Source organism: Pygoscelis adeliae, unplaced genomic scaffold (genome assembly GCF_000699105.1).
Source record: "Pygoscelis adeliae isolate BGI_AS28 unplaced genomic scaffold, ASM69910v1 Scaffold121, whole genome shotgun sequence".
In the NCBI taxonomy this organism is placed as follows: Eukaryota; Metazoa; Chordata; class Aves; order Sphenisciformes; family Spheniscidae; genus Pygoscelis; species Pygoscelis adeliae.
The window spans coordinates 3,956,132-3,980,613 of NW_008824359.1; the positions used below are offsets into that span (position 1 = coordinate 3,956,132).

The following is a 24,482-nucleotide window of genomic DNA, read 5'->3' on the forward strand; positions in this document are numbered from 1 at the left end:
GCAGGAACGATGGATGGCACCATCATATTGGCAACAGGTCTTAAAGCACCAGCCTGAACTCTCAGCTTCACTCCTTGCCAGGAGACAAAGAGCCAGCTTACACCCATTGTTTCTCTCATATACTCAGCACTGAAACCAAAATTACTTAATATGGCTTTCAATCTTGCATGTTATCTTTGTTTCTGAAAAACGAGAACTGCCAGCTTCAAAGCAAGCATGGCCTTCTTACCGGCAGGGCTGCCTACCTCTCCCCAGGAAGCTAACGACGCCTCCGAGCTCCTCAGTCTCACCTCCCTACGCAACCCACTGCAATGACAGTTTCCTCAAAACAACAACAAAGCAAAGGAAAAAGCTGTAAAAAGCGAAATATCATTTACCAATAGGATTGACAGATTACCACATATCTAATTTTTCTCCAAGCCTTACGTGGATGCAAAGAATTTGGACAGAACACCTAGCATAGGAGCAAACCCCAAAATTCTGGAAATAGATACATGTTTTATTCCATTTTATAAAGACATCCTAATTACTTCAAACTAGATGCATATGGCTTATCCTACATACACTGTTTAAAAGCTTGCAGTTATTAATCTGTTTTTTTTAATTAATGTTACTACACTATTTAATTGTGCCTAGGTTAGAATTAAGAATGACCCAGAAGAGAATGACACTGTCTCACCTGCAATCCCTCCGGACTCCACGATTCCTGTTTAAAGTTCCGGGTGAGGTCAATTTTCTATTTTTGTAAAAGAATTACGGAAGACGCTACACTTGAAGGAATTTTCAGCCAAAACTTCTCTCACCAGTTCACAGCACGCTCGGTGCTTAACAGCATCCCACCAGCGAGACCACAGGAAGGAGGCAGCAAAGACACAGCCTTAAGAAGGTAGGTCAGCTGTGCTAATACCCTGAAGTTTTGATGTAGGGGGGCTTTTAAGGGAAGAAAAGGGGCCTGGGTTTTGTTTTGTTTACACGGACAAACACATAGACCAGGAAGTTGAACAAGGAAGTAACCCCTAAAAACAAACCACCCTTTAAGGAAATTCTTCATGCAAGCACCATAGTTGCCTGCAGTTCCTAAGCGTCTCTATACACTACAGAATGGTGGATAAGCTAAACCAAACCCAAGTAACTATCACAGAAACAACTCTAAAAATTATACTGCAATCACAACTTTTAAATTTGTGCTGCTGTTCATGCTCATTACCCCGAAACGCAAAGTCTGTTTACAATATTTGATGTTAAGAACATATGGAAAATAAAGCAAGCTTACCGCTTCCAAGGACATATTTGCTTGAACACACCCAGTGTTGCAGTTTTTTTTTTATTTAGGGGGAGGAAGAAAAATGTCACAGCGAGCAAAGTTCACGTGTTAACCTGAGAAGGATCCAGGCTCGGCGCTAAGCTACGTGGGAGCAGCTGCACACACCTGCGCAGGCAACAAGTTTTCTCCGAAGGAGCTCTATCGCAGACATGTCCTCCGCTGAGCGGGCGGCTGAAGTGGTGCATATCCCAAACACGGTTGTAGAAGTGTCCAGCTTGCTCACCAGAATGCCCCCAAAGCCTACTGGCAAATTCTTCTACCTTAACTGATGAAAGCTGCTAATTAATCTATCCGCTGCTCCTCCCTCATTCGAGTTACTGCCTTGAGCTTATGATCGAACTGGTTTTACTACCATGAAAAGCCATATTACTCACAATATAGCTAGTTACAAAACTAAGATAGCAATAAATGAAATAAAACAAGGAACTTAAGTTCTTAAAAGCCTTCTCAGCTATGTACAGACAAAAACCTTCAAAAATGAGCAGAAGGATGAACGCCAAATCATCACTTCCAGCTTATCAACACAATAGTTGGCTGGAGAATGAATAGAGCTACTATAAATAAATAAATAACAAAATACAAACAAACAAAAAAACCCAACCCAAAACCAAAAAGCCTTCCACATCCCACACACCTTAACATCTCCAAAACCCTCACATATTCAATCTAATAGCATCACTGCACTGCTCTAACCTATACTGGAGAGGAACGTCAGTGTGCACATTCCGCACTGTGATGTATTTTAGAAAGGAAATGCCACTCTCAAAGAAAAGAATGAAAGTCTGCTAGGTTTCCACTGCTAATTCCTTTCAGGAATTTATGAAGTTGTTTAATTTAAATTGCCCATACAGGAAGAGGGAAAAAAATGGCAATAACAATGTCAGGAACAAGAACTCTAATTCAAATATTTCAACCCCACTAAAAACATATATACACACAGTTCAAATGGGAATTTCAAATCAGGTTTTGTTAATAAAATTGAAAATCTATGCACTCCAAAATCCAACACTGCAATACGGGCAGAAAATCTTCAAAAAGGCCTATTACTGAAAAGTGAATTCAAGGAAATTAGCTTCACAAGCGGGCAGTGTAATCGCTTGTACCTTTTTTACCTACTTGTTTTCAACTATACAGTCACCACAAGCTTCTCCACCACCCCTAAGCTCTGGTTTCAGGACTGCTTCAGACGTCCCACGCTCTGACTTCCCTCCCAACCTTTACAGTACCTCCCACTCTCCATCCAATGCAGTGACACCGTCACACTAATATCTGAGGATGTTTTGGAGGCTATATGGGGTTCCCCTTAACAGAACCTACCTGTTCTCTTTCTTCTAATGCAGAACAACGCAGGTGGAAGTCAGCACCAAGAACTGTAGCTTTTGGGACAGACCGTCTCAGACTGCTGGTTAACCCATCAAGTGATGAGCTCACAGAAAATCCCCAGGTCCCAGCTGGCACTAGGAACCAGGCACCACCAAGCTCCAATCCTTCTTCAGGATCTCACCATCAATGGGCAAAAAGTAAGGGTAGAAGCCAAAAAAATCCAACCAAAAAGTTACCAGCAGATGTTATAAGGTACCAAGCATCAGCTTCACATCAGTATCCACAGGAAGCTTCCATACATTCCCTTCCACATACGAGTATTTCAAAGTCATATAGTGCTTAGCTCACCTACTTGTCCGTACAACAAATTAACCCATTTGAAAACAAAGTCAGCTTCCTTTGCTGCACTTCTAACAGCAAAGACCCAATCACTACTACTGCATGAAACGTAAACCCACTACCACTACATAAAACTACTTCGCAATATTTAGAAGACCTGAGAAAAAAAGGAAGACACAATCAAAAAGCTGTTTCCTGCACAACTTTAACAACTCAAAATGAAGTTGGTAGCAGTCGGTCATACTTCAAACAGAAAAGACGCATTTGTCAAAGCATGGAAAAGTCAAAGTATGAGGAGTGGTGTAAAATGTCAGTAAAATCCTATATATCAGAGGAGCCCAGAAGGAAAGAACGGAAGGGGACTGATCTGCTTTAGTGGTAACGATACAGTTCGAGTCTGGGGCATCCAACACATCGAGGCTGCACGCAGCCATAATCCTCCTGTTGACGTTTTGGTTGTCCTTCAAACAGGCAAGAAGCAGCTGCACACTGCCTAGCAGCCAAGGACAGTTTGCAGCTGCCACCAAGGCAACAAGCTCTTTTCCTGCCCTTCGACAGGATGAAGAAGAGACAAACTAACAAAATGAGCAAAAACCAAACTAGCTGGAATTAGCACCTCCCTCCCAATTCTCCTGCAGTTGTCTGATGAAAACCAAAGGCTTCTTTTAAAGAACTCATTTATCTTCTCTAAAAACATCTAACATTTGAAAAAGAAAACATGTCCATCTTCACCCAGTTTAATCTGTCATATTTATTACATTTTTAAGTATTTTATACGTGAAAAGGCTAGGCAAATCTAGTGGATAACACATGCACTTTCAGCTTCGAATGCTAATCTTTTTCAGATCAGCACAGATTATAATTTACCATCCAAATTCTGCATGGAGAGGTTATACCCTGGCCTCAGTTCAATTCCTAACAAACCAGCATATATATCACCAAAAAAAAAACCACCAACAAATTTGTCCGTATGAGTTCAGACCAGATCCCCATCTAATGCATGAAATTACACTCAAGAGAATAAGAAAAGCCTTTCAGGAAGGAATAAGTATTAAAGTACAGTCCCAGAATTTTGCATCCAAACATGTAAAACTTGATGCAACCCTTGGTCCTGTCCACACCAATTTGCCCTCCGTGGTCACATTTCTACTGACCTGACCTGGGAGATCCACCCCATGCACCCAAGGTCCCCCCAGTGCCTAGTGTCCTCCCAGTCTAGTGACCTTCCAGCTGTTTCCTCCTCGCTGCATCCTTCAGACCTTCAGCCTCCTTTCCCTTTTGTATGGGTCATGAGAAGTTAGCAATATTTGTCCCTCTTCAGCATCCTTCTTGTCATTACCCCTCCCAATCAACTTGCTACACTTCTCTACTCTCAACTCTACACCCCCTTGCAGGTGCTGTAAGGAGGTTACTGCTTAGAGCAGTAAGACACCCCTTCCCATAGAAAGCTCAGAGGACACAGAGGCCACCACCACCTGGTGGTGGTGAGCTACTAGGCAAGGCAGCAAATGAGTAAATCCATTTCTCAAGAGACCTTCCTTGTTCACAAGGCTGCAGGTACAACCCTTCTTCAGCTTGTTTCCACCTCCCTCCTGCAGTTCATCCACACCTTGCGGGTGTTAACATTGCACCAGGCCAAGCTGGAGCATTTGAGTTCAGTTGTTGAAGCTTGCTATTTGCAGTGGTCCGGTCACAGTACCGTTTCATAGATCCTGCACTATCAACAACCTACTGCAGCAGCAAATGAGAACAGCTGAGGGGCAGGCAGAAAAACCCCACTTTTCTGCAACAGCTTTCCCAGAAATCATCTCTCAAACTACCACTACCTGTAAATTAACTTTTAAGAAGAAACTATAATCAAATTGGCCATGAAGAAAACCATGACTTTCACTTCCCTAACAAGTAATGCTTTCCCATCATCTCATTACTGCATGACAGTCTTCCAGCCTATGCATACTGTCTTAGAAGAAAAAGTTCCCAAGATCAGCCTTATAACTGCACTCCACTCAACACCAAGAAGGCAAGTTATCCCCTGTTGTCATGAAACCAGAGATAATTTTCTTCTACGCAACTTCTTCCCACTTCTCCAAATCCCTACGTCTTGTAGAAAACTGACTGTCCTCTGTAAGTCAGGATATCCGACCAATGCCATGCACATACTGAACAGCTGTATAGTTAAAAATACCTGGAGCTGAGATGCATATTGTTCAGGATGGAAATAATTTAAGTTTATGACAGCCACAGCTGCAGAAGGGAAAGAAAACACCCAACAAGTATATAGTATTTAACATGGAAACAAGCCACATCCGACCCCTCCTTGCTGTTCAGTAGACTGACAGTCTTGATGACACAAGAACCAGAGGAGAGCCATGTCTGATGCTTTCTTCCTATATGGCACTTGAGTACTAATTAAGTATATCACCAACACAGTAATCAAACACCACTTAAGGTAAAATTACTATTTTTACAGGACTCAAAACCCAAAAAGGAGTTTGAACTAAACTACAAACAACTTAAAAATATTAGACAAGTGAAAGGCATCTGTACAAACTTTTCCTTGGTAAAAGACCCTCTGAGAACAACTGCATTATTCCCATCGGTTTTAAAAGGTAGACACTTAAATCCCTCAGAAGTAAATAAAAAATGAGTAATTTTGCTTTTTCAGTAAGATGAGCAGAAAAATTGTCAAATTTAATGTAAGCAAGTGTAAAGAAGTGTTTATAGCACTGGACAAATTTCGCCTTAGGTTTAACGATATGAAAATACCACAGTAAGGTACATTAGAGAATTCTGTTTTGCAAAGAATTAATTTTACTTCAAAAGAGACAGGATTATCTAAATTCTCTTTGATTATACTTTATGGAAGTTACTAAAGAGGTTAGAAAGCATAAAGAAGCAATGCATGACATCTCTGTAACACTTGCATAGTTTAGATGAGAAAATATCTGCAGCTCAGCAGACTGAATTTCAGAAGTTACACGTGGACTAGCGTAGCTATTTTGCTACTTCGCAGTAGCTAGCTGCTTTGCAGACTTCTTCATTGTAAGTAACTAATAAATAGGTGCATACTCAATTTAGAGTATGCATTTAGAAAATTTGTAGAGAAAACAGGAAAAAATGTGGAAGGTGCAAACAAGAACTTCAATTAAAATTAGGACACAAACACAGAATAAATATAAACGGTTAAATAAAAGGTTTGAGAAGCAATATCTCACAGCAGAAGACAACTACCGCAAGTCAGTCACACAGCACTGAGCGAGACAGAGATCGCAGAGAAGAGGATGATATTTAGAATGACGACGACTAATCCAAAGACACGACAGTGCTGCAGCCCAGTGGAGCACTTACCTCACACTCTTCCCATTTCAAATATTTGCTGCTGACAAATGGGGAGCCCGGTCAGGAAACCAAACAAGCTGAAAGCCAACCTGATTGCAGTTACCTTTTAGCTGGACACGTTCCCTGCCCTGTCCCTTTGCACAGTCACAAGAAAGGCAGTGCCAGCAGCGGGGAGTCATGGGTAGGGCAGAATTGCTCCTTCAAACAAAGCAGCTTAATCCAGGCTCAAGCACCCACACAACCACAGCCTGAGGATGTAGTTTTTCATTATAGCTGCACTGACTGAGCTGTGATCCCACTGTCCCAACTCTCTCATGACTTGATGTCTTCTGCAGGGGTAGGTGTGGGATTTTTTCTTGCCTTTTTTTTTTTTTAATCAGTTTGTCTTACCTAAAGCAGGTCATCATGGCTACAGACAACTGTTAGGGCACTGCAGCAGTAGAAAGGAGACAGAACATACAGTGCAAGGGTACAGACCAAAAGAAATACTAAAGTAAGTAAGAACAGACAGCAGAACTTACTCAAACAAAAGAGACCTTCAAAAGCATACTAAAAAAATGTAATCACCTCAAAGGTCTTCCAGTTAAAAAAATCATCTTGTTACAAATACAACTGATGTTTATTCTAACCATTTCAATAATAACTAGCCTGCTGTACAATCACAGTAAAACCACGTCAATGCAGAAAACTCACCTTCACAAAGTTGTCAGGGAACATGCCCCTTTTGCCATTTAGCTCCCCTTCTAGCCATCCTTCTTCTTCCAGTTTTTTCACATTCCTGATGATTTCCCCAACTCGGATCGTTAACTCATCATCATGCACTGCATCATAGTCATATTCCACGATATAGTCCACTAAAAAGAAAAAAAAAACCTGGTGAATGCAATTCAGACATGGAAATGCAACTTGAAATTCCGCCATGCATGTACAACCTAATGACAAATGCTACGAACAAGGGTCTCCCTTACAGCAACACTCATTTGTGAGCTGTAGTGTTCCCAACCGTTTTGGAGAAGGGGAAAAAACCTGCAGCGTCACCTATTTTGGTGGTGGTGGGTAGGTTTTTGTGCACGTGCGGTGGAAGGGATTGCTGGCAGTCTTTTCCCCCACGCCCCCACCCCGCCAAGTCCCAGCCCAAGATTTACCAATTATGAATCACTGCCCACAGGGCAAGCGTTTGTTACTCAGCACATAGTTGGGGCCAAGGAGGGAGAAGGGTTCAAATTGTGCATGTAAGGTACATACATGCAATGCTTTGTTAATTCTCATACTTGCATCTGCTATTATAGCTGCAAGAAATTGATTGCTGCACACACAATATTTTTGCAGGTTTGATCCAAGCAATGTAATACAGCCAGAAGGTGTACAATTGACAATGTCATACAACTTGATTTGCAGAGGCATGTAAAAGGCACCCTCCTTCAGATTCATCTGGTTTTGTATGAAGAAGAACAAGCAAGCGAGCTTTAATTTTGATACAATTAAGTTTAGTCAGAGAAGCATAGCAATGTATTTACATACTTGTCCATCTGTTGCACAAGAGCCACAAGAGTTGCTTACCGACAGCTTAAGGCTCGTTTGGCAATAAAAACTCATTTGTTCATCAAGAAATTCTGTTTATGCCAGAAATTTCCACAAACCTGCAGCAATCAAGTAATCTTCCCTCTCACTCAAATCCAGTCAGGATACCCAGGCACTAACCCTGTTCTCACCAAAACCTCCCTCTCCTCTGCAGATCACAACAAACATGCACAAAGATGAGAGCACAACAGGGTTAAAACAGAAATCCTGAATGGCTGTAGAAGTTTTTTCCCAGGTTACTCCTTACTCAATCAGTGCATGATAACATCCATCAATTAATTCACAAGTTAAGGAATCAAATGGGAGAAAGTATTTCTTCCTGGTATTGAACTTACAGCTCCACTAATCAATGTATAATTCTGATCTGTGGACAGTTTTGATCAAAAGTGCTGCTGCGCACATGTTGCAACATAGCCTTTATCCCTCCTTCATCTATAGATGAAGTCAGAAAACCCTTAGTAAAAAACAGAACTACGTGATGGTGCCATGAATACAAGAGAAGCTAGAATGATCTGTCTGGCAAACTATTTTCTGAATACACCCATTAACAAAGGAGCCAGTTGAATATAAAACATGAAGACTTAGTTTTGCTTTTTTTCCATTAAGAAAGAAAATTTGTTTTCTTCATTATGAACAGAAGTCATCACCAGAGTTGTGATGGCTTGTATCACACACTGTGGAACTCCTAACATACGCTTTTTGTACTGTATATATTTATTTTTGCCAAACACATTCTCTAAGCTTGCTTCAAGGCATCATATTTCCCCATTACTGCCTGCGGCAAGCATAGTAGTTTTGTCTTGCTTCTGCACTGAATTGTTTTTTGAGTGGCTGACAGGAAATATTGCCCAACAGATAGGAAATTCTGGCAGCCACAGATCATAAAGACAACTGGCATTCATCACCTACAGTCTGGAAATAAAAATGTCATCTTCCAACCAACTCAACCCCACCAGTTTGGAAAACTACAAATGCATAAAAATGTAAGAAATATCCATGTTACCTATTTCTCTCATGATAAACTCTGTTTTTAAGCACATTAGGAGGTATTACGTTTCAATATACACACACTGTAGGACAGTTTTACGAAGTTAAACATGGAAAATGGATCAGAACACAGTGTCAGTCATGGTAAACGCTTACAGCATTGCAGACTACGACTTGAACTGCCAAACACCTGGTCTTTTTTCCACAGAAGTTGTAAGTAATCATAGCCACACTATGTCAACATGAACTAATTATTTTGAAAGCTTCTTTACTTCCTTGGGGGAACATTTCCGTATTTGCGCTTGAAATGCGCAACACGTTCATTTTGGTCACCTTTCCAGACTGTAAAACATGGACTCAGTCATGCCAACAACCGAAGGAGGATCTCGAGAACTTCCCAGTCATCATCCATGAGTCTGTGTTCCAAAGAAAAATAGCAGCAAATGAATATCAACTTTTTATTTTTGAGATTTAGGTGCTGAATTTCCTCTTGTATGTCAGTGATACTCAATACCACCTTCATTCTCATGGATACATACACAAAACAGATCTAAACTCTGCTCTCTCACCTGAGAAGCAGAGAGGTCATGGGGAATGTCAAGATAGTTTCATCCCATACATTTTTTCATGTGAAGACACAGAAACAGCAAGAAGCTACACATCGCTCTACTACTTCATCCTCAAGAGGAACACTTACCAGTTTTGCTTTTCAACATTAGCAAGTAGCAGTAGATGAACCGTCCAGGTAATTAGGACTGCAGCGTGATGGGCAAGAAACCATTCTAATGCCAAAACAGTCCAGGTTAAATAAGCCTCTGAAAGGTCTTCAAGTATAATATTTATCCAAGCAAAAACAGTGTTCAGTGGTGACAGAAAATGTTTTTAAGGAATCACAACTCCTTGTAATAATGATAATTAGGAGTCATCTCAGTCCATGGATTATACTTCTGAATGCTTGAAGTAGTTCTGAATGCTTCTGAATTATAATTCTGAATGCTTAAAGCTCTCACTTAAAAGCTTTACTCAAGAACAGAGGTGATACTAAAACCAGCCAGCAGTAAGTTGGACTGCAAGTAATACAAGCTGGTCAAAACCAGGAAGTCGCAACTGGTAGAAGGTGCAGAACACCTCAGCAACACAAACTACCAAAAATACCTATCTTACCTCCCCTCTGCTTTTTACACAGCTTTCTCCATTTCAAACCCAACTCAAATCAATTATCTGTAGCTTAAAAGTCCATAATGACCAAGTCTTGGATGAAAAAGTTCTCAAGCTTGAGTGAGGTTAATCGTGCTCTTTTTGCACATCCAGCAGGATCAAAGCTCACCTGAGAGAGAGACAACATTCTTCTAAGTTTTCACAGGCAGCATCGGCCATCACAAACCATCTCCTATACAGCATACAAAGAAGATGTCTTTATCCTAGATCTCTAATAAATAAGTGGCAACCTTGTTTTGGCAAGAATTCAAAAGATAAGCTTCCTTCCAACCAAGGGAAGAGGGAAGGAAACAAAAAAAGTGACAGGCCAAATTAGAGTCAGATTGATTAGGGTATTATAGGAAATAAGTTATAACAGACTGTAAGAACGGACAGAACAAATTTAGAAACATGGGACTAGGTTCAGTGCCCTGGTAGCAGTCAAGAGGTTGGAAGCTCTGTTCAATCAGAGGCAGCTGAGCCTGTGCCACTCAAGAGCACCAGGGTGGTGATAGTGGGAATTAGCAAAGATGTATGAAGAGGAAATCATGCCTGACCAACCTGACAGCCTTCCACGATGAAATGGCTAGTTCAGTGGACGATGGGAAAGCAGTGGACATTGTTGATCTCAACTTCAGCAAGGCTTTGGACACTGTCTCCCATAACAGCCTCATACACAAACTGATAAAGTATAGGCCAGGTGAGTGTACAGTGAAATGGACTGAAAACTGTCCAAAATGCCATACTCAAAGGGTTGCGATCAATGACACAAAGTCCAGCTGGAGGAGAGTCACCAGCAGTGTGCCCCAGAAGTCAGTGCTGAGTTGTTCAACATCTTCATTAATGACCTGGATGATGGGACTGAATGCACCCTCAGCAAGTCTGCAGATGGTACAAGACCGTGAGAAGTGGCTAACAGACCGATGGGCGTGCTGCCGTTCAGAGGGACCTCAAGAGGCTGAGGAAATGGACCAACAGGAACCTCATGAAGTTCAAAGGGAAATGCCAAGTCCTGCCCTTGGGGAAGGAACAACCCCATGCATCAGTACAGGTTGTGGACTGCTTGGCTGGAAAGCAGATTGGCAGAGGACCTGGTGGACACCAACTTGACATGAGCCAGCAACGCACCCTTGCAGCAATAGAAGGCCAACAGCATCTTGGGATGCATTAGGAGTAATACTGCCAGCAGGTTGAGGGAGGTGATCCTCCCCCTCTGCTCAGCACTGGTGAGACCCATCTAGAGCGCTGGGTCCTGTTCTGGGGTCCCCAGTACAAGACAGACATGAACATACTGCAGTGAGCTCAACAAAGGGCCAAAAAGATGATTAGGGGACTGGAGCAACTTCATACAAGGAAAGGCTGAAAGAGCTGGAAGAAGGCTCAGGGAGATCTTATTGATGAGGGCATGGAGAAGACTGAGCAATGCCCAGTGAAAGAACGAGAGGCAGCGGGCAAACACTGAAATGGAACAAATTCCACTTAAACATATATACACACACACACACACATATGCATACATACACACTGCAAGAGTGATCAAAAACTGGAACAGTTTGTCCTGAGGGGCTGTGCAGTCTCCTTAGAGATGCTCAAAACCCAACTGGACATGGTCCTGAGCAACCTGCTATAGCTGACCCTGCTCTGAGCAGGAGAGATGGACTAGATGATCTCCAAAGGTGCCTTCCAGCCTCAGCGATTCTGTGACTGATTCAAGCCAAAGATATGCCATGCCTTAGGTGGCAGCTTTCTGTCACCCAGCCGTGACAGCTTTCCAACTTAATTAGGGAACTTCCCAGATGCTGCTCTTTGAAGGTGTTAACCCATTTTCAGGGGCAGGGCATTGATTAAATCAACAGTGCTAAGTGAAAAAAAAAAAATATTGATTGGCCATCTTTGGGGGAAAGGTGGTTATAGCAGGCTTTACGGGAGTGGTCTGTTCAGCTCTTGGTTTCAAGTAAGATGACAACCTGACTAATGAAACAATAAAACAGACCAAACACGTCAAAGCCAGTCAGCCCTGACAACAACTACAGACTACGTTGTTCCCCATGGCAAAGATGCAAAGTGTCCTGTCTAACAACACTGCCTCTTTGACAAAATAGCTCACACTGTTAGTCAACATAGTAACGCTGCCTGCACAAGGCATTCAGTCACTGCTGGCACAGGTGGACTCTCCACTTCTCGAAAACTTACACAACCAGCTCTTTTGCCAACCACATCCCGGTGCCAAAGCAGAAGGCAAGCCTCCTGATAAGCATGGCTGTGTAACACCTATCTTCACTGACTTTGAACAAAGGAAGTCTTCAGCTACTCAGACTCTTTCTGAAGTTGGCTATTATAGGTAACTAAGGCCCTCTGGGAGCCCTTCACAAAAAAAAAACCCATAAATAAATCAGCAAAAGAATGGAAAATATACTGAAATTCTAGCATGCCTGCGTCTTCAATAGAAATAACCAAGTGTGAGGCACTCGTCCAGCAAAGAGCACAATTTCACATTCTTGGTACTTTGTTTAGGATATTACAATACTGTCAGAATCCAGTGACCTTTCTGTAGTAGCCAGAAAGAGAGACAAACCAGATATAAAATAAATCACATGAAAAACACATTTAATAGCTTATAAAATGAAAAAAATAATTTGTGGGATAACTTAAATCCTTGCATATAACTCTAAAGCTATTCAGGAAGCCTTGCTGAAACTTGCAGCAGACCTGGAGGAACAGAGTCCAACATCAAACAGCAAGAGGAGCTTGAGTTGCGTGCCATGCTCCATAAAGGTCTCCTCAGGCTGGTTTTCGGTCAGTTCAGATTAAAAGTCATTTATTGGAACGTGAACCATGGAAAGTTGTGTGGCCTCCAGAAGCATCTTGCCAGCAGAACTGCAGTTACACTAGAAACTGAGACTTTGCTTTTCCAATTTATCATAACAGACAGTTGCTAGATGCCTGAAACAAGCTTTATTAGTACTGTTATTTCCCCTTGTACATCTATCACAAAAACCCGAAGTTTAGTCTCCTGTAAAACCAAGCTAACATTTTTGTCATTATTTATGAATGACAGACAGAGTTGCAAAGGTATTTAGTTTTATAGCAGACAGCAAGCTTACACTAGAGACAAAAGATGACAGAAGATACAATCTTATCCTTTTAATTATCATACTTTTCTTCACAACTATCTCAAAATCAGATGTTGGACTGAAGGAAAAAGCTCCTTCCAATTGCTTTCCCCCAGAAACATTCCTACAATTTGTGAGATATAAGAGTTCCAGCTGTTTTAATAGTAATACCATAGTATACGTTTGGCCACTGAAGACAGATCTTAACACTGAAAAAGAAGTTCAGGTGTTTAAATGCTGACCAATGAAAACACACCCATAAGTGTTAAACATTAAGTAGTGGTTCTGAGAATGTTTTTTTCCCCACTTCAACGCCACATAATTCCCTGTTACCCTGACCTAAGTCACTGATGACAACCCATATGCTCAAATAAAGAGACCCGGTGGACTCCCCATTGCCCGTAGAATTCTAGCCCCTGCTTCCGAAACTGCATGAGTTTTGCCCTACGAAGCTCTCCTGGTAAGACACACGCACAAGGTGAGCACCAGGGTTTGGCAACCAAAGACAAATCCCTCCTGGCCAAGAGCCTCCACTGCTCTGCCGCCAGGCTCCTCCTTCCGCGCTCTGCATCTGCTCCCGTGATTCACTCTCCTGTTTACACAATGACCCACAACGATCATAATAACCAGTTCCCCAAAGATCAAAGTATTATTTTGGGGTACAGGTGTGGGTTTGGTCTTCCTCACACTGAGCAGGGAAGCGCCTCACACTTCCCACTACTGGGGAAACCACCCCAACCACTGGTCTTGTGCAAAAAGCTACTTCCCTTCCTTTCACGCCCCAATAGCCATCAGCCTAGGGACTGAACCTTGAACAGATGGAAACATACAGTATTTCCTTCTTTCCTTCTCACAGTGCCCAAGACAGCTACATCACTAATGGCAAGTGGGAAACCTGCAAAGTTGTACTTCCAAGACATCTTAACCCAGGGATGCTGTGATCCCATCCTCTTCTGTGTGTGTTCACATAGTCCCTTCCCCCTGCTCTGCACTTAAATTAGTACTTATTTATACTACTGGTGAATCAGATAAAGAAAACAGCCTGGGAGAAAACTATTTAGTGTCAACTTTCTGCAAGTTTATCTCCCTAAGATGGCTCACTGCAGGGTCAGAGGAGCAGGATCGCACCAAACCCAACTTAGGTCAACATCTACATCACTGTTACTGTCCAGATCAGGAGCACACTTCTCAGTGGAGCTCTGAACCATCCTCATTTATTGTGCTTCAGTTCACAGCGTGGCGCAGTCCCACAGCAAATAATCTGGATTTCTTTTCACTGAAATTAAATCAAAGATACGCAGCCCAGAAGCACTTTTAATGCATGCTAGTCTTTAATAGGCATTAAGTCCATGGGATGAGACTAGAACTACGATGATATAAAAGTGTCCAAAACATGCAATGTGAATGTCAGGTCCCTAACACCAGCAGTTTCCCTCTACAGATTCACTCATTTTGCCCCTCACCATTTGCTGCTTTGCACATAGCCAAAATCTGCCACAAAACCACATCCTAACATAATGCATTAATGACGCGAGGCCACTGGATTCCCATCAACTCTGATGTTGACTCTGATGTCAGAGATGCAGTTCCAAGCTATTAAGACATCGAGCAAGGAAAGAGTATATTTAACTAACGGAGACCATGCAGTCTACACATATTTTACAGTACAGTTCACCACAGCCTTCAGTAAATCAACAGTTTTAAGTCACACTATATAGAATAGCAGACACTTAACCAAGCTGAGCCATGTGGAGCCATCACATTCATGCTCCACGGAGAGGACCTGCAAAACAGCTGCATCACGAGGACTACTGAAAGCGTTATGCGTCACGAGTAAGATGTTCTACCTTCATAGCAGCTCAAAAGGAGGTCAGGCACCTCCTGTATGGCCTCAGAAACAGCAGTGACACATAGCAGAGCCATTTCTACCTGTGCCTACTCCAAAGTGAGCCATACCTGTCATGCCAGCTCCAGTCCTGATAAACAGCTCTCTACCGAAGCAGTCATATTGCTTCCTGCTCCTGAAGCTTTGATCCCCTACATGCCAGCCAAGCAAACTTCTGCTGCCACGAGGAAGGGATGTGGCAGAGGAGGCACTTTACAGTTTAAGACAATGCTGACCTCATCTTTTCAAATATTGACTTAAAAGTCTTGTTTTAAGCCAAGTGTCCTGAGCCACTGGGATTCTTTCATTAGTTTATAATAAAACAACATAATGCCAATGGAATTGAAAGATGTTCGTGCCATTCTATATACATTTTCTTTTAAGCATATACAATTAACTCCCAATTTGCTGTAAGCTGATTGTTCCAGTAGTGGATTATTTCAAAGACGGAGAACATAAATCCATAGAATTTATTACCTTAGGTGCTGGGCAAATAAATATTGCTTTCAAGCAATAAGATGCCTTCAACACGAACACACACACACACACTGTTGGACCCAAGCTGATTCTATGTAAAACCAGCTCATCTGTGTCCACCCAAACTCTGGGAGCACTGTGAACACCCTGCTGCCACCCAGCAGGGACTCAGTTTGGATCCCAACAGGATTTGCTCCATTTGAAGCAACAGCCTTCATACTCACCCCAACACACCCCACGTCTCAGAAGGTTCATTAGGTTTCACGCAGCATTAGATGAGCCATGGCAAGCAGCCACCATGCTGCAGTCAGGCCAAATTCCCCAACAAGCCCTAAGCCCTCTTTCCACTTCTCCGGCATAAGAGCTGATCAGACAGAGCACCATCCCCACCTGAGCTCACATGCATGCAGCACTGCGCCAGGGCAGCTCAGTCTTCCAGTCCCAGGCCCCCCCTACTCCATCAGACTAAAAAAAAAAAAGTCTTTTTAGAAGGGAATTTAAAAATCAAAGTCTTTCCAAAGACCATAGCACTGGTTATCAAGAAAATATCATTCTTCTGGAATACAGTGTATCTTTTCTATCACAAGTTGCCACCAAAAAGGCACTGGATATATGTGATGGTTTACAAGATCAGTTAGAAACTTAATGAGTACTCTAGAGTGCTTACAGTAAGGGTATTTTATAAAGACAGCTTTTAGGAAAAAAATTAATGAAGTCAGAATAAACACACACACGGGGGGGAACAAAAACAATCAAACAAAAAACAACACAGCAACAAAACAACTTTCACACATATAGTTTGTCTCACAATATCCAATATCACATTTGGACCTCTGCTTGCCCAAACTTCAGCATCAGCAGCCCAGCTACTGTCAGCTTCCTGTTTTGATTAAATACTATGAGCTTCAAGGGAAAAAAATTGCCACAGAAGAGGGGAAGTAACAAGCTGGAATAAAAGGTAGTTGTGTTATTTTCCTAAAGTATGGGGTCCCGCTGCATTTTATACTTCCTAATGATAATGGAGACCTTATTGTATCCTTTCAGTATATAAAGGGGGCCTATAAGAAAGATGGAGAGAGACTTTTTACCAAGGTCTGTAGTGACAGGACAAGGGGCAGTGCCTTTAAACTGAAAGAGGGTAGATTTAGATTAGATATAAGGAAGAAATTCTTCACTATGAGGGTGGTGAGACACTGGAACAGGTTGCCCAGAGAGGTGGTGGATGCCCCATCCCTAGAAGCATTCAAAATCAGGTTGGACGGGGCTCTGAGCAACCTGATCTTAGTGAAAGATGTCCCTGCCCATCGCAGGCTCGTTGGACTGGATGATCTTTGAAGGTCCCTTCCAACCCAAACCATTCTATGATTCGGACAGAAAAATCTTTTAATGAGATTTTACCTAGGTGTTAGATATACCATACAAATAAAAGAACGTATCAGTAACTGGCTTTAGCATGTTCTCTTTCAGAGGCATCCTGTGACTTTCAGAGACTTGTGATCCACAAGATCTGTCAGACCCCTCATTAAAGCTTCTCACACTTCCAATTTTACATCTACAGCTGGCAGGCAACCCTGCAGAAGTTGGCCAAACTGAAATTAATTTCAGCCACAGAACACTTCTGCCAAAAATACCTTCCTGCTCCTATTCCACTGACATCCTAATCATGAACTCTCAGACAGTATGATCCCCAGCCAGCTCCTGTCACTGTCAAAGCCAGTGATAAGGCAATTTGAGTAAAGTTTTGCTTTTTTCTTTTTTTTCTTTCCACCCTGCAGTCTGTTATTTTTCCTTACTCCTTTTATAATTTGCCCTATGCTGCGTCACCCCATTCTAGCACAAACTTTTTCTGCTTAGAGCAACAATCCTTTTACAGCAATAGCTTGCCTAAAATAAGGAAAATAAAAACAAAAACAAAAATAGCAGTCTACCCATGAGACAGTCAAAAGCCAGGAGCCTTGGTTCTGTCAGCACAGAACTGGTCTATCTGGAAGCTGCCCTGGATCCGCCTGGCATTTTTAGATTGGGCAACTCAGTGGTGCATTCCCCAAGAAATGACTCACCACACATTTTTAATAAAAGATTGTCTAATTTTACAGCCCAGTAAGAATGGCTGAAGTAATTAAGAAAATGAACAAATGAAAATTGTAAAAAATGTACGCTTTTCCTCCCAAACTATTTCAAGTAATGAAAAACTCATTGAATTCTAACGGTAGCCATCTCAAACACCAGCTTCTCGAGCTGGCTCCAGTACAATTAGCAAGATATTTTGTGAAGGAAATTAAATAGTATAGCAGAAATCCTGCCCAGCAGCCTGCCCTGAAGCATTAAAGATGCAAACCACGCATGCCTCATTTTCCTACTTCAGGCTCCTGTAATTTTCTAGAGTGCATCCTAGTGCTTACCACTGTGTATGATAGAACACACTTAAAAAATTAAGTTTGTCAATTTTCACTTCCCTAAAGCAAATCATTCCCATACATACCCTCATAATCCTACAACTGTATCCTGTAGATAAGTCATCACCAGCCAGCTGCAAAAAAAGCGTTTTAGTGATACATTCCCCACTGCAGGTACATTAAACTGACTCTAGAAGAAGCATCCGATCATGTCTTCTCCTATATTATCAGAAATACTTCTCTTAAATTCGGTCACAAATTTAATAAATGCTAAAATTGTGGATTTGCTTTTACCCCCTCACTTCCATAAGAGCGAATTGCCAGGCTCCTCCCATTAAAGCAAGAGAAGACATGAAATAGGACATACTAGAGTAAGATCTCTACCACCTACAGGTATTTGATACTACCTTGTAAGGACAGAAGAGGTCAAAATGTTTCACCTGGGAAGTTACATTAAGCAGAAAGTGATGTTTTGTGCTACTTGCTATTTCCTTCAGTCTGAGTAGAGTTCACTGCAAAAAACCAGCCTGGAAGTGAGAGGTGACACCTGCAGGAAAGGTAGCAAATGTCTTCACAAGCAAAGGTGAAAAACTGCTATTAATTTAATAAGGAGAGAAAACCTGGGATCTTAGAAGGCACAGCGGAATGTACTTTAAAAAAAGCACACCACATTTTCTTAAGTCAAGACTCAGACACTGTTCCATATATAGATTTATGTCTCTTCCTTCCCTTAAGTTAATTTTATAACATCTATTTGGCAAAACATTCAAGGCGAGTCACAAAACACCAAATTACAAAAGCTGCTATAACAGAGCCATGCCAAAAAGCTCTGAAGAACAAAAAAAAAAAAATCATACCTCATTTAGATTTAGTCCAAATCCAAAGCACCAAATAAGCAGTAAGAGCACCACAGGGTCAACACCGTATTTATAGGTTTTTCCCTTAAAATCTCCACTAGATAATTAGCTCACAAAAATACATTTGAAGTTGAAGACTCTGTTGCTTATCTCAGTTAGAATCCTTTTAACAAAGTCATCCCCTTCCCCCTCCTAACAAAAAAAAAAAAAAAAAAAACGTATTTTAGTTTTATAAAAGTTTTCTTCCTTCAATATCAGGACCCCATGTTACTACAACAGCTTCAGCTCCTCCTGCAGATATTTTTCAGGACTCTTCTTGCCAAAAAGGACAGCATGATCATAGCTCCAGATTACAAATTCATGAGTTACAAAAACAAGAAAGTCTCTGAGTCTCTGAAAGCCTTTTGGGTTTAAACCAAAAGAAAAACTCCTTTCACGCTCTTAAAAAAAGAAAAAATAAAAGAAGAAAAAAGCTGAAATGCTTTGATAGATGGCCTACAATTTGGCACATACCTAATTCAGAATGACAATTAGTATTTCTGCAAACATGGCAAGAATCTGGCTTTGAAATAAATTTATGGAAACTTAAAAGCACCATTCGGAGCATGGACAAAGTGTTCCCTTCATCTTTAAAAACAGGCATGATGCAATAGTCTGAATGGTCCCAGATTGGGATCTTGCAAAAACCACAAAATATGCTTAGCATTAAAACAGGGACAAGTGTTCCTATCCGACTTCATGCTGTCAGGACGGTCCATACTAATTATGGCATTAATAAAGTTAATTTACTTTTAGTGTGGACATTTTAGTCAACACAAAAAACTGAACCGTTGATTGAAAAGCACAAAGAAAAATCCTTATGCAATGGATTTTTACAAAAGCCAGTCAAAACCACAAATGCTCAAGGGCACCCTACAATCTCAACCAGATAGTTTTAAAGGAGATAAAATTGTTTCATTAGCTCAATTATGTTCTAAAAGTTAGGAGATCGAGTCCTTTAAACATCCATTTGTAACTTGAATTTTGAAGGCTTTAAGCATATCTTATTAAGACCATGATTTAAACCTGCATGGCTTGCAATACTTCCAATCACAGAAAAACAAGGTTTGAAAGCACCTCTGGAAGTTGTTTACTCCAAACTGGTCAGAGAAAGGCTAACCTCAAAGTCAAATCGGGTCACTCAAGGCATGGTCCAGCTAAATTTTAAAAGCCTTCAAAGGATGGAGTTAGAACAGCCACCCTGGGCACCTTTCCTGGTATTGAAGTCTTACAGTAATTTTTCCCCATTATATTCAACAGGAATTACTGTTGTCCTCACTTGCAGCCATTGATTTACGTTTTTTCACTGTGCCTCCAAGAAGAGTATGGCTATCTCTTCTCCATGCTAGACCAACTTCTTGTACACTATATGCACTAGTGTCCCAACCACACTCGACTCTCCTGTTTGTTGGCATCCCTCTTGCATTTGAGGGGAAAGAGGAGCAAAACTGGACACAGTATTTTAGCGACATCCTCATGGGTGCCACGTGGCAGGGAACAACCACCCCCCATCACCTGCTAGCTACTGTCCTGCTTGTGCCACCTGGTAGACAGCAAAGTTGTTCCCTCCTAGGTGCCGAATTATGCATTTGTCTTTTTGGAACCACAGGAGGTTCCTCTTGGCCCATTCCCCCGGTACTACTGCAGCACATCAACCATCCCCCCACCCCCACCCCCTTGTTCACTGTGGTTTTTTTTCCAGGTACCTGAACATAATCTTGAGCACTTGAAGAAACCAGGCTCACATGAGTGTCCCAATTGCCCTATCCTCCTGCTTCACTCCCAATAATTCTTCCCCTGTACACCCATTTTGTTGAAACATGGCAGAAGAGTAGTGTCTCAAAAATAAGATCAGAGTCAGGAAGCACACAAATCACAGGCCTCCCAGAGGAAAAGACTTCAGGATTGCCCCAACACTCCTACTCTTTTAACCTGATGGTTGGCTAATCACCAAATATGCAGCTTGGAAGCAGCTACAGCATGTGCTGTGTCTTGCACAGCTAATTGATAGTAACACAGAACGATCGGTATTTGAAGAATTTGGGGAGGGAGCAGAGGCATTACGGGAGGTTATGAAAAGCTCTCTGGGGCAAGGGATACTGGTCCCTGCGGTCAGGAGACAAAAGCACCCAAACACAAGTTCATAGAAAGCGAACGCACACCTCCACCGTTCCCAACACATTTGCGTGAAGTAGTAGTCTGGATTCCAGAAACACAAATTTGACTTGTCCCCATGTATTTCACAACTACCAGGCACAACCCTGCTGACCCAACTACACACAAAAAGTGTAAAATCAAGAGGAGAGAAGAATCAGCAATATAACCTTAGCTTTTTAAAAAAAAAAACACAGGTCAGGATTTACCTCTTCAATTGCTGCGCAGAACTGCAAAAGCGTGATACAGCAGCGTACATAAAGATCCAGCAATTCTGTCTTGGTAGGAAATTAGCATGGTCTTGCTGCATGGACATGGCAGGTTGTGTCTTACTCTAGTGACAGCACATCTCATGTTTCATAAACAGCTTTATTTCATCTGCTATTCATCAAGCCAGAGGCTTCCTGTTACTAGTTATCTACCAGGGCAGGTTTTCTTCTACTACCTATGCATTAGAAGCCATTTACATTACAATCCATATACATATTTTATGATTCTCTCTCAGTAAGAATGCAGCATTAAGATTGAAAGAGCAAACCCTCTTCCCACAAAATAAGCATCTAGTAAGAAGATGAACCCATGAAAATTAGAGGAAACAATTTTATGCACTCTCAACTGTGCTTTTACTTGAGAACCACCACACTGTTAATTCACATACAGCCCTACAGCACATACAGCTACAAGCAATGCCTTCAATCCCTCCTCAAGCTGCAAAGGGTTTCATCCAAGATGGTTTCCAATGCCCCTGCTTCCCTGTACCACATCCTTACAGAGATACTGGTATGCAGTAAAAGCAGATCCTGTTTTTATGAGAGGCCTAAGTATAACATTACTTTAACATTTTCACAGTAACTACTGTCTTCCACTTGACAGACAAACTCTCCTTCCCTGTGCTGAAGGATGAGGTATGTTTTCGGTACCACGCATAGCTTGAGTCAGGCAAAGCAAGCATCGTATTTGATTTTCAAGAGCAAAACAGCACAGTTTATAATAGTTTATGTTTAATAAAAGGACTTTATTCTGCTGTTTCCACTTTTCTGAAAGATCTGCTGCCTCCTTATCTACCATACCTGTGATAGTATGGGATTAACATTTGCTTTTGTCCTCAAGTCTACAAAAGGCTTGTTGTGCCCCTCAGCACTTCCACTGCCCCAATTTCAGAATGGCATCTCATTTTACCTGGCTTCAGCACAGCACTAACTCAGATGAACACAAAAAGGAGTGTTGTTTGGGGCACTGAGGTTTCAAACAAACAGCCCATGGCCCATTCTTCAGATAGTCACCCAAAACTGCTGACGCTCCTAGGCAGCTTGCAAATCTAGCTAAATTTGTGAAGTCTTGTACTAAAAACTCTGAACAAAAGAATATTCTTCACTTAACCACTTCGGAAACCAAACAGATAGGCTCTGCTTTTCAGGAACAGTTGCTTTAGTCATTTACAGAAAATACAGTTTCTTACACCTAATCCAACAATCTGAGAATGAAGGAGTGACCCTGCATGCTCTCCCCCTACTTGTTCCCATACCACTGCCTCTTCCCTTGTGCTGGTCTCGCAGTTGTGCTGCTCCAGGGTGTGCCGGCTTAGTTGGCTGCCAAATCAGCCAGCTGGTTCTCTTCCAGTTGGATTCAACTCTGGCCAGTGTCTTGAACTAGATCATCCCATGGACACGTGATCACTAAATCTGCCAAAAGGGAAGATTCAAGACTGCACTGAGATGGGCATCATCCAGGGGATTGACCATATCAAGAAATGATGGATCTAGCACTTCCCTTGGCAATTTGTTCTGGTAGTTAATAACTTCCCCAATAGAAACATTCAGATATTAAAATGAGTGCAAACAGCAACATAGTTTACCTTAAGTTTTAGGCAGGCTTATTCTAGTTAATCTTGCATTTATTGATTTATGACAGTACTAAATAAGCCAAACTCCAAAAAGCATTTAAGCAATGGGAACATTAAAGTTCAGCCCAACTGCAGAAAACCAGGATATAGAAGGACAGAGGCTTTTTTTTTCCCCCCCTACATACTGTGCTCGGTCGTCTTCTCAAAACATACACGTTACTGAGGACAACCAAAACCAAAATCCACAGAAATACAAAAAGCACCTCAATAACAAGTTGTAGCTGTTTAATAACTATTTTCTCTCTAAAGGTATTATTAAACCAATTAAAAAAAAAAAGAACGCAAGTTAGAGGCACAGTTTAAAAAGGGCACTTGGCTGGCTTAAAATGGATGGGGGAGGATGACAAGGAGATTAAAAAAAGCATTTTAAAGATTAGGAACAAAAAAGCTGTGAAATAATCTGTTTGCTGGATCATGAACACTTAGGGAGAGGAATTAATATAGATACTCAGAAGAAGCTTATGAAATTTCAGCTTGGATCTAGTGCAAAGTAACTGCAGGCTAAAATAGAAAAGGAGTAACACTCTCCCTTCCCTGGCTCCTGAAATATAGTCCCATCCACCCTCTTGCACAGGAGCTAATGACTGTGCAGTCAGAGTAAAGCCATTCAGTTTGCTGACATGATGGCAAACCTGGCACAAGAGTTTCTTCCACACCAGCCAGCTTACCAGCTCACACCGCGTACTCACAACCACTAGAGCCACGGCAAGGCAGGAAGAGGCATCGCAAAGCTGTGGCCCTTTTTGGCAGCAGCCTGAAGTTATCTCTGCTGAAGAACCGCATGAAACTGCACCCACAGGATGACTTCAGGAGAAGAGAGATCGCATGCAAGGCAGCCTTAAAACAAATCATTTCATAACTCTGAACTTGTATCTTTAGTTAAGTGATGTGATTCTCCTTTACTAGAGAGTGAAAACTTCATGAAACTAGCGGTTTCATTTCTTCAAGCAGCAAAGATGGAGACTTTTCTCCCCCCAGCCCCAAAGAAGCATTGAGTGGAAACAACTTGAACCATTCTGAGAAGTTTGTTTATTGTTCTGCTTTTGTATTTTTCCTGAAAAATGGAGAAACAAAGCAGCTTGGGGTGGGGGGGGGGGGGGGGGGGGAGCGACAAAAGCCGCTCTCCATCATCTGCCTAAAATTAGAAGACAATAATTTCTATCAGGCACGACTTTGACAACTGCTGTAAATGGGCTGCAGCTGACACTGCCGTAAGCAGCATCCTCACCCTCCTCCTGCTTCCATTCACTCTGTTTGCAACCATAGAATCATAGAATCATTAAGGTTGGAAGAGACCTCTAAGATCATCAAGTCCAACCGTCAACCCAACACCACCATGCCCACTAAACCATGTCCCTAAGTGCCCCATCTACACGTCTTTTAAATACCTCCAGGGATGGGGACTCAACCACTTCCCTGGGCAGCCTCTTCCAATGTTTAACCACTCTTTCAGTAAAGAAATTTTTCTGACCATGAGCTTAGTCTCAGTTTCTGGAGAGCCAGCCTGGCTGAAAGCTGATCCAGGAAGACAGGGAAGTTTCAGAAGACTCAGCTCGTACAAGCAAAGG

The 24,482-nt window shown here is 41.8% G+C and overlaps 2 protein-coding genes across 2 annotated transcripts in view; one reads left to right on the forward strand and one right to left on the reverse strand.

Moving 5' to 3' along the window:
- Positions 1 to 10,270, reverse strand: part of CD2AP (CD2-associated protein) — a 65,438-nt gene extending 55,168 nt beyond the window's left edge. Inside the window, exons 1-3 of the mRNA XM_009319736.1 lie at positions 10,221 to 10,270; positions 7,847 to 7,854; positions 7,019 to 7,179 (exon numbers count right to left, since the gene is read on the reverse strand). Coding sequence (XP_009318011.1) covers positions 7,019 to 7,179; positions 7,847 to 7,854; positions 10,221 to 10,270 — 219 coding nt within the window. The remainder of the gene's footprint in view (positions 1 to 7,018; positions 7,180 to 7,846; positions 7,855 to 10,220) is intronic.
- Positions 10,271 to 10,672: 402 nt separating this feature from the next.
- TNFRSF21 (tumor necrosis factor receptor superfamily, member 21) overlaps positions 10,673 to 24,482 on the forward strand; it is a 117,293-nt gene continuing 103,483 nt past the window's right edge. The window contains exon 1 of the mRNA XM_009319737.1: positions 10,673 to 10,790. Coding sequence (XP_009318012.1) covers positions 10,673 to 10,790 — 118 coding nt within the window. The remainder of the gene's footprint in view (positions 10,791 to 24,482) is intronic.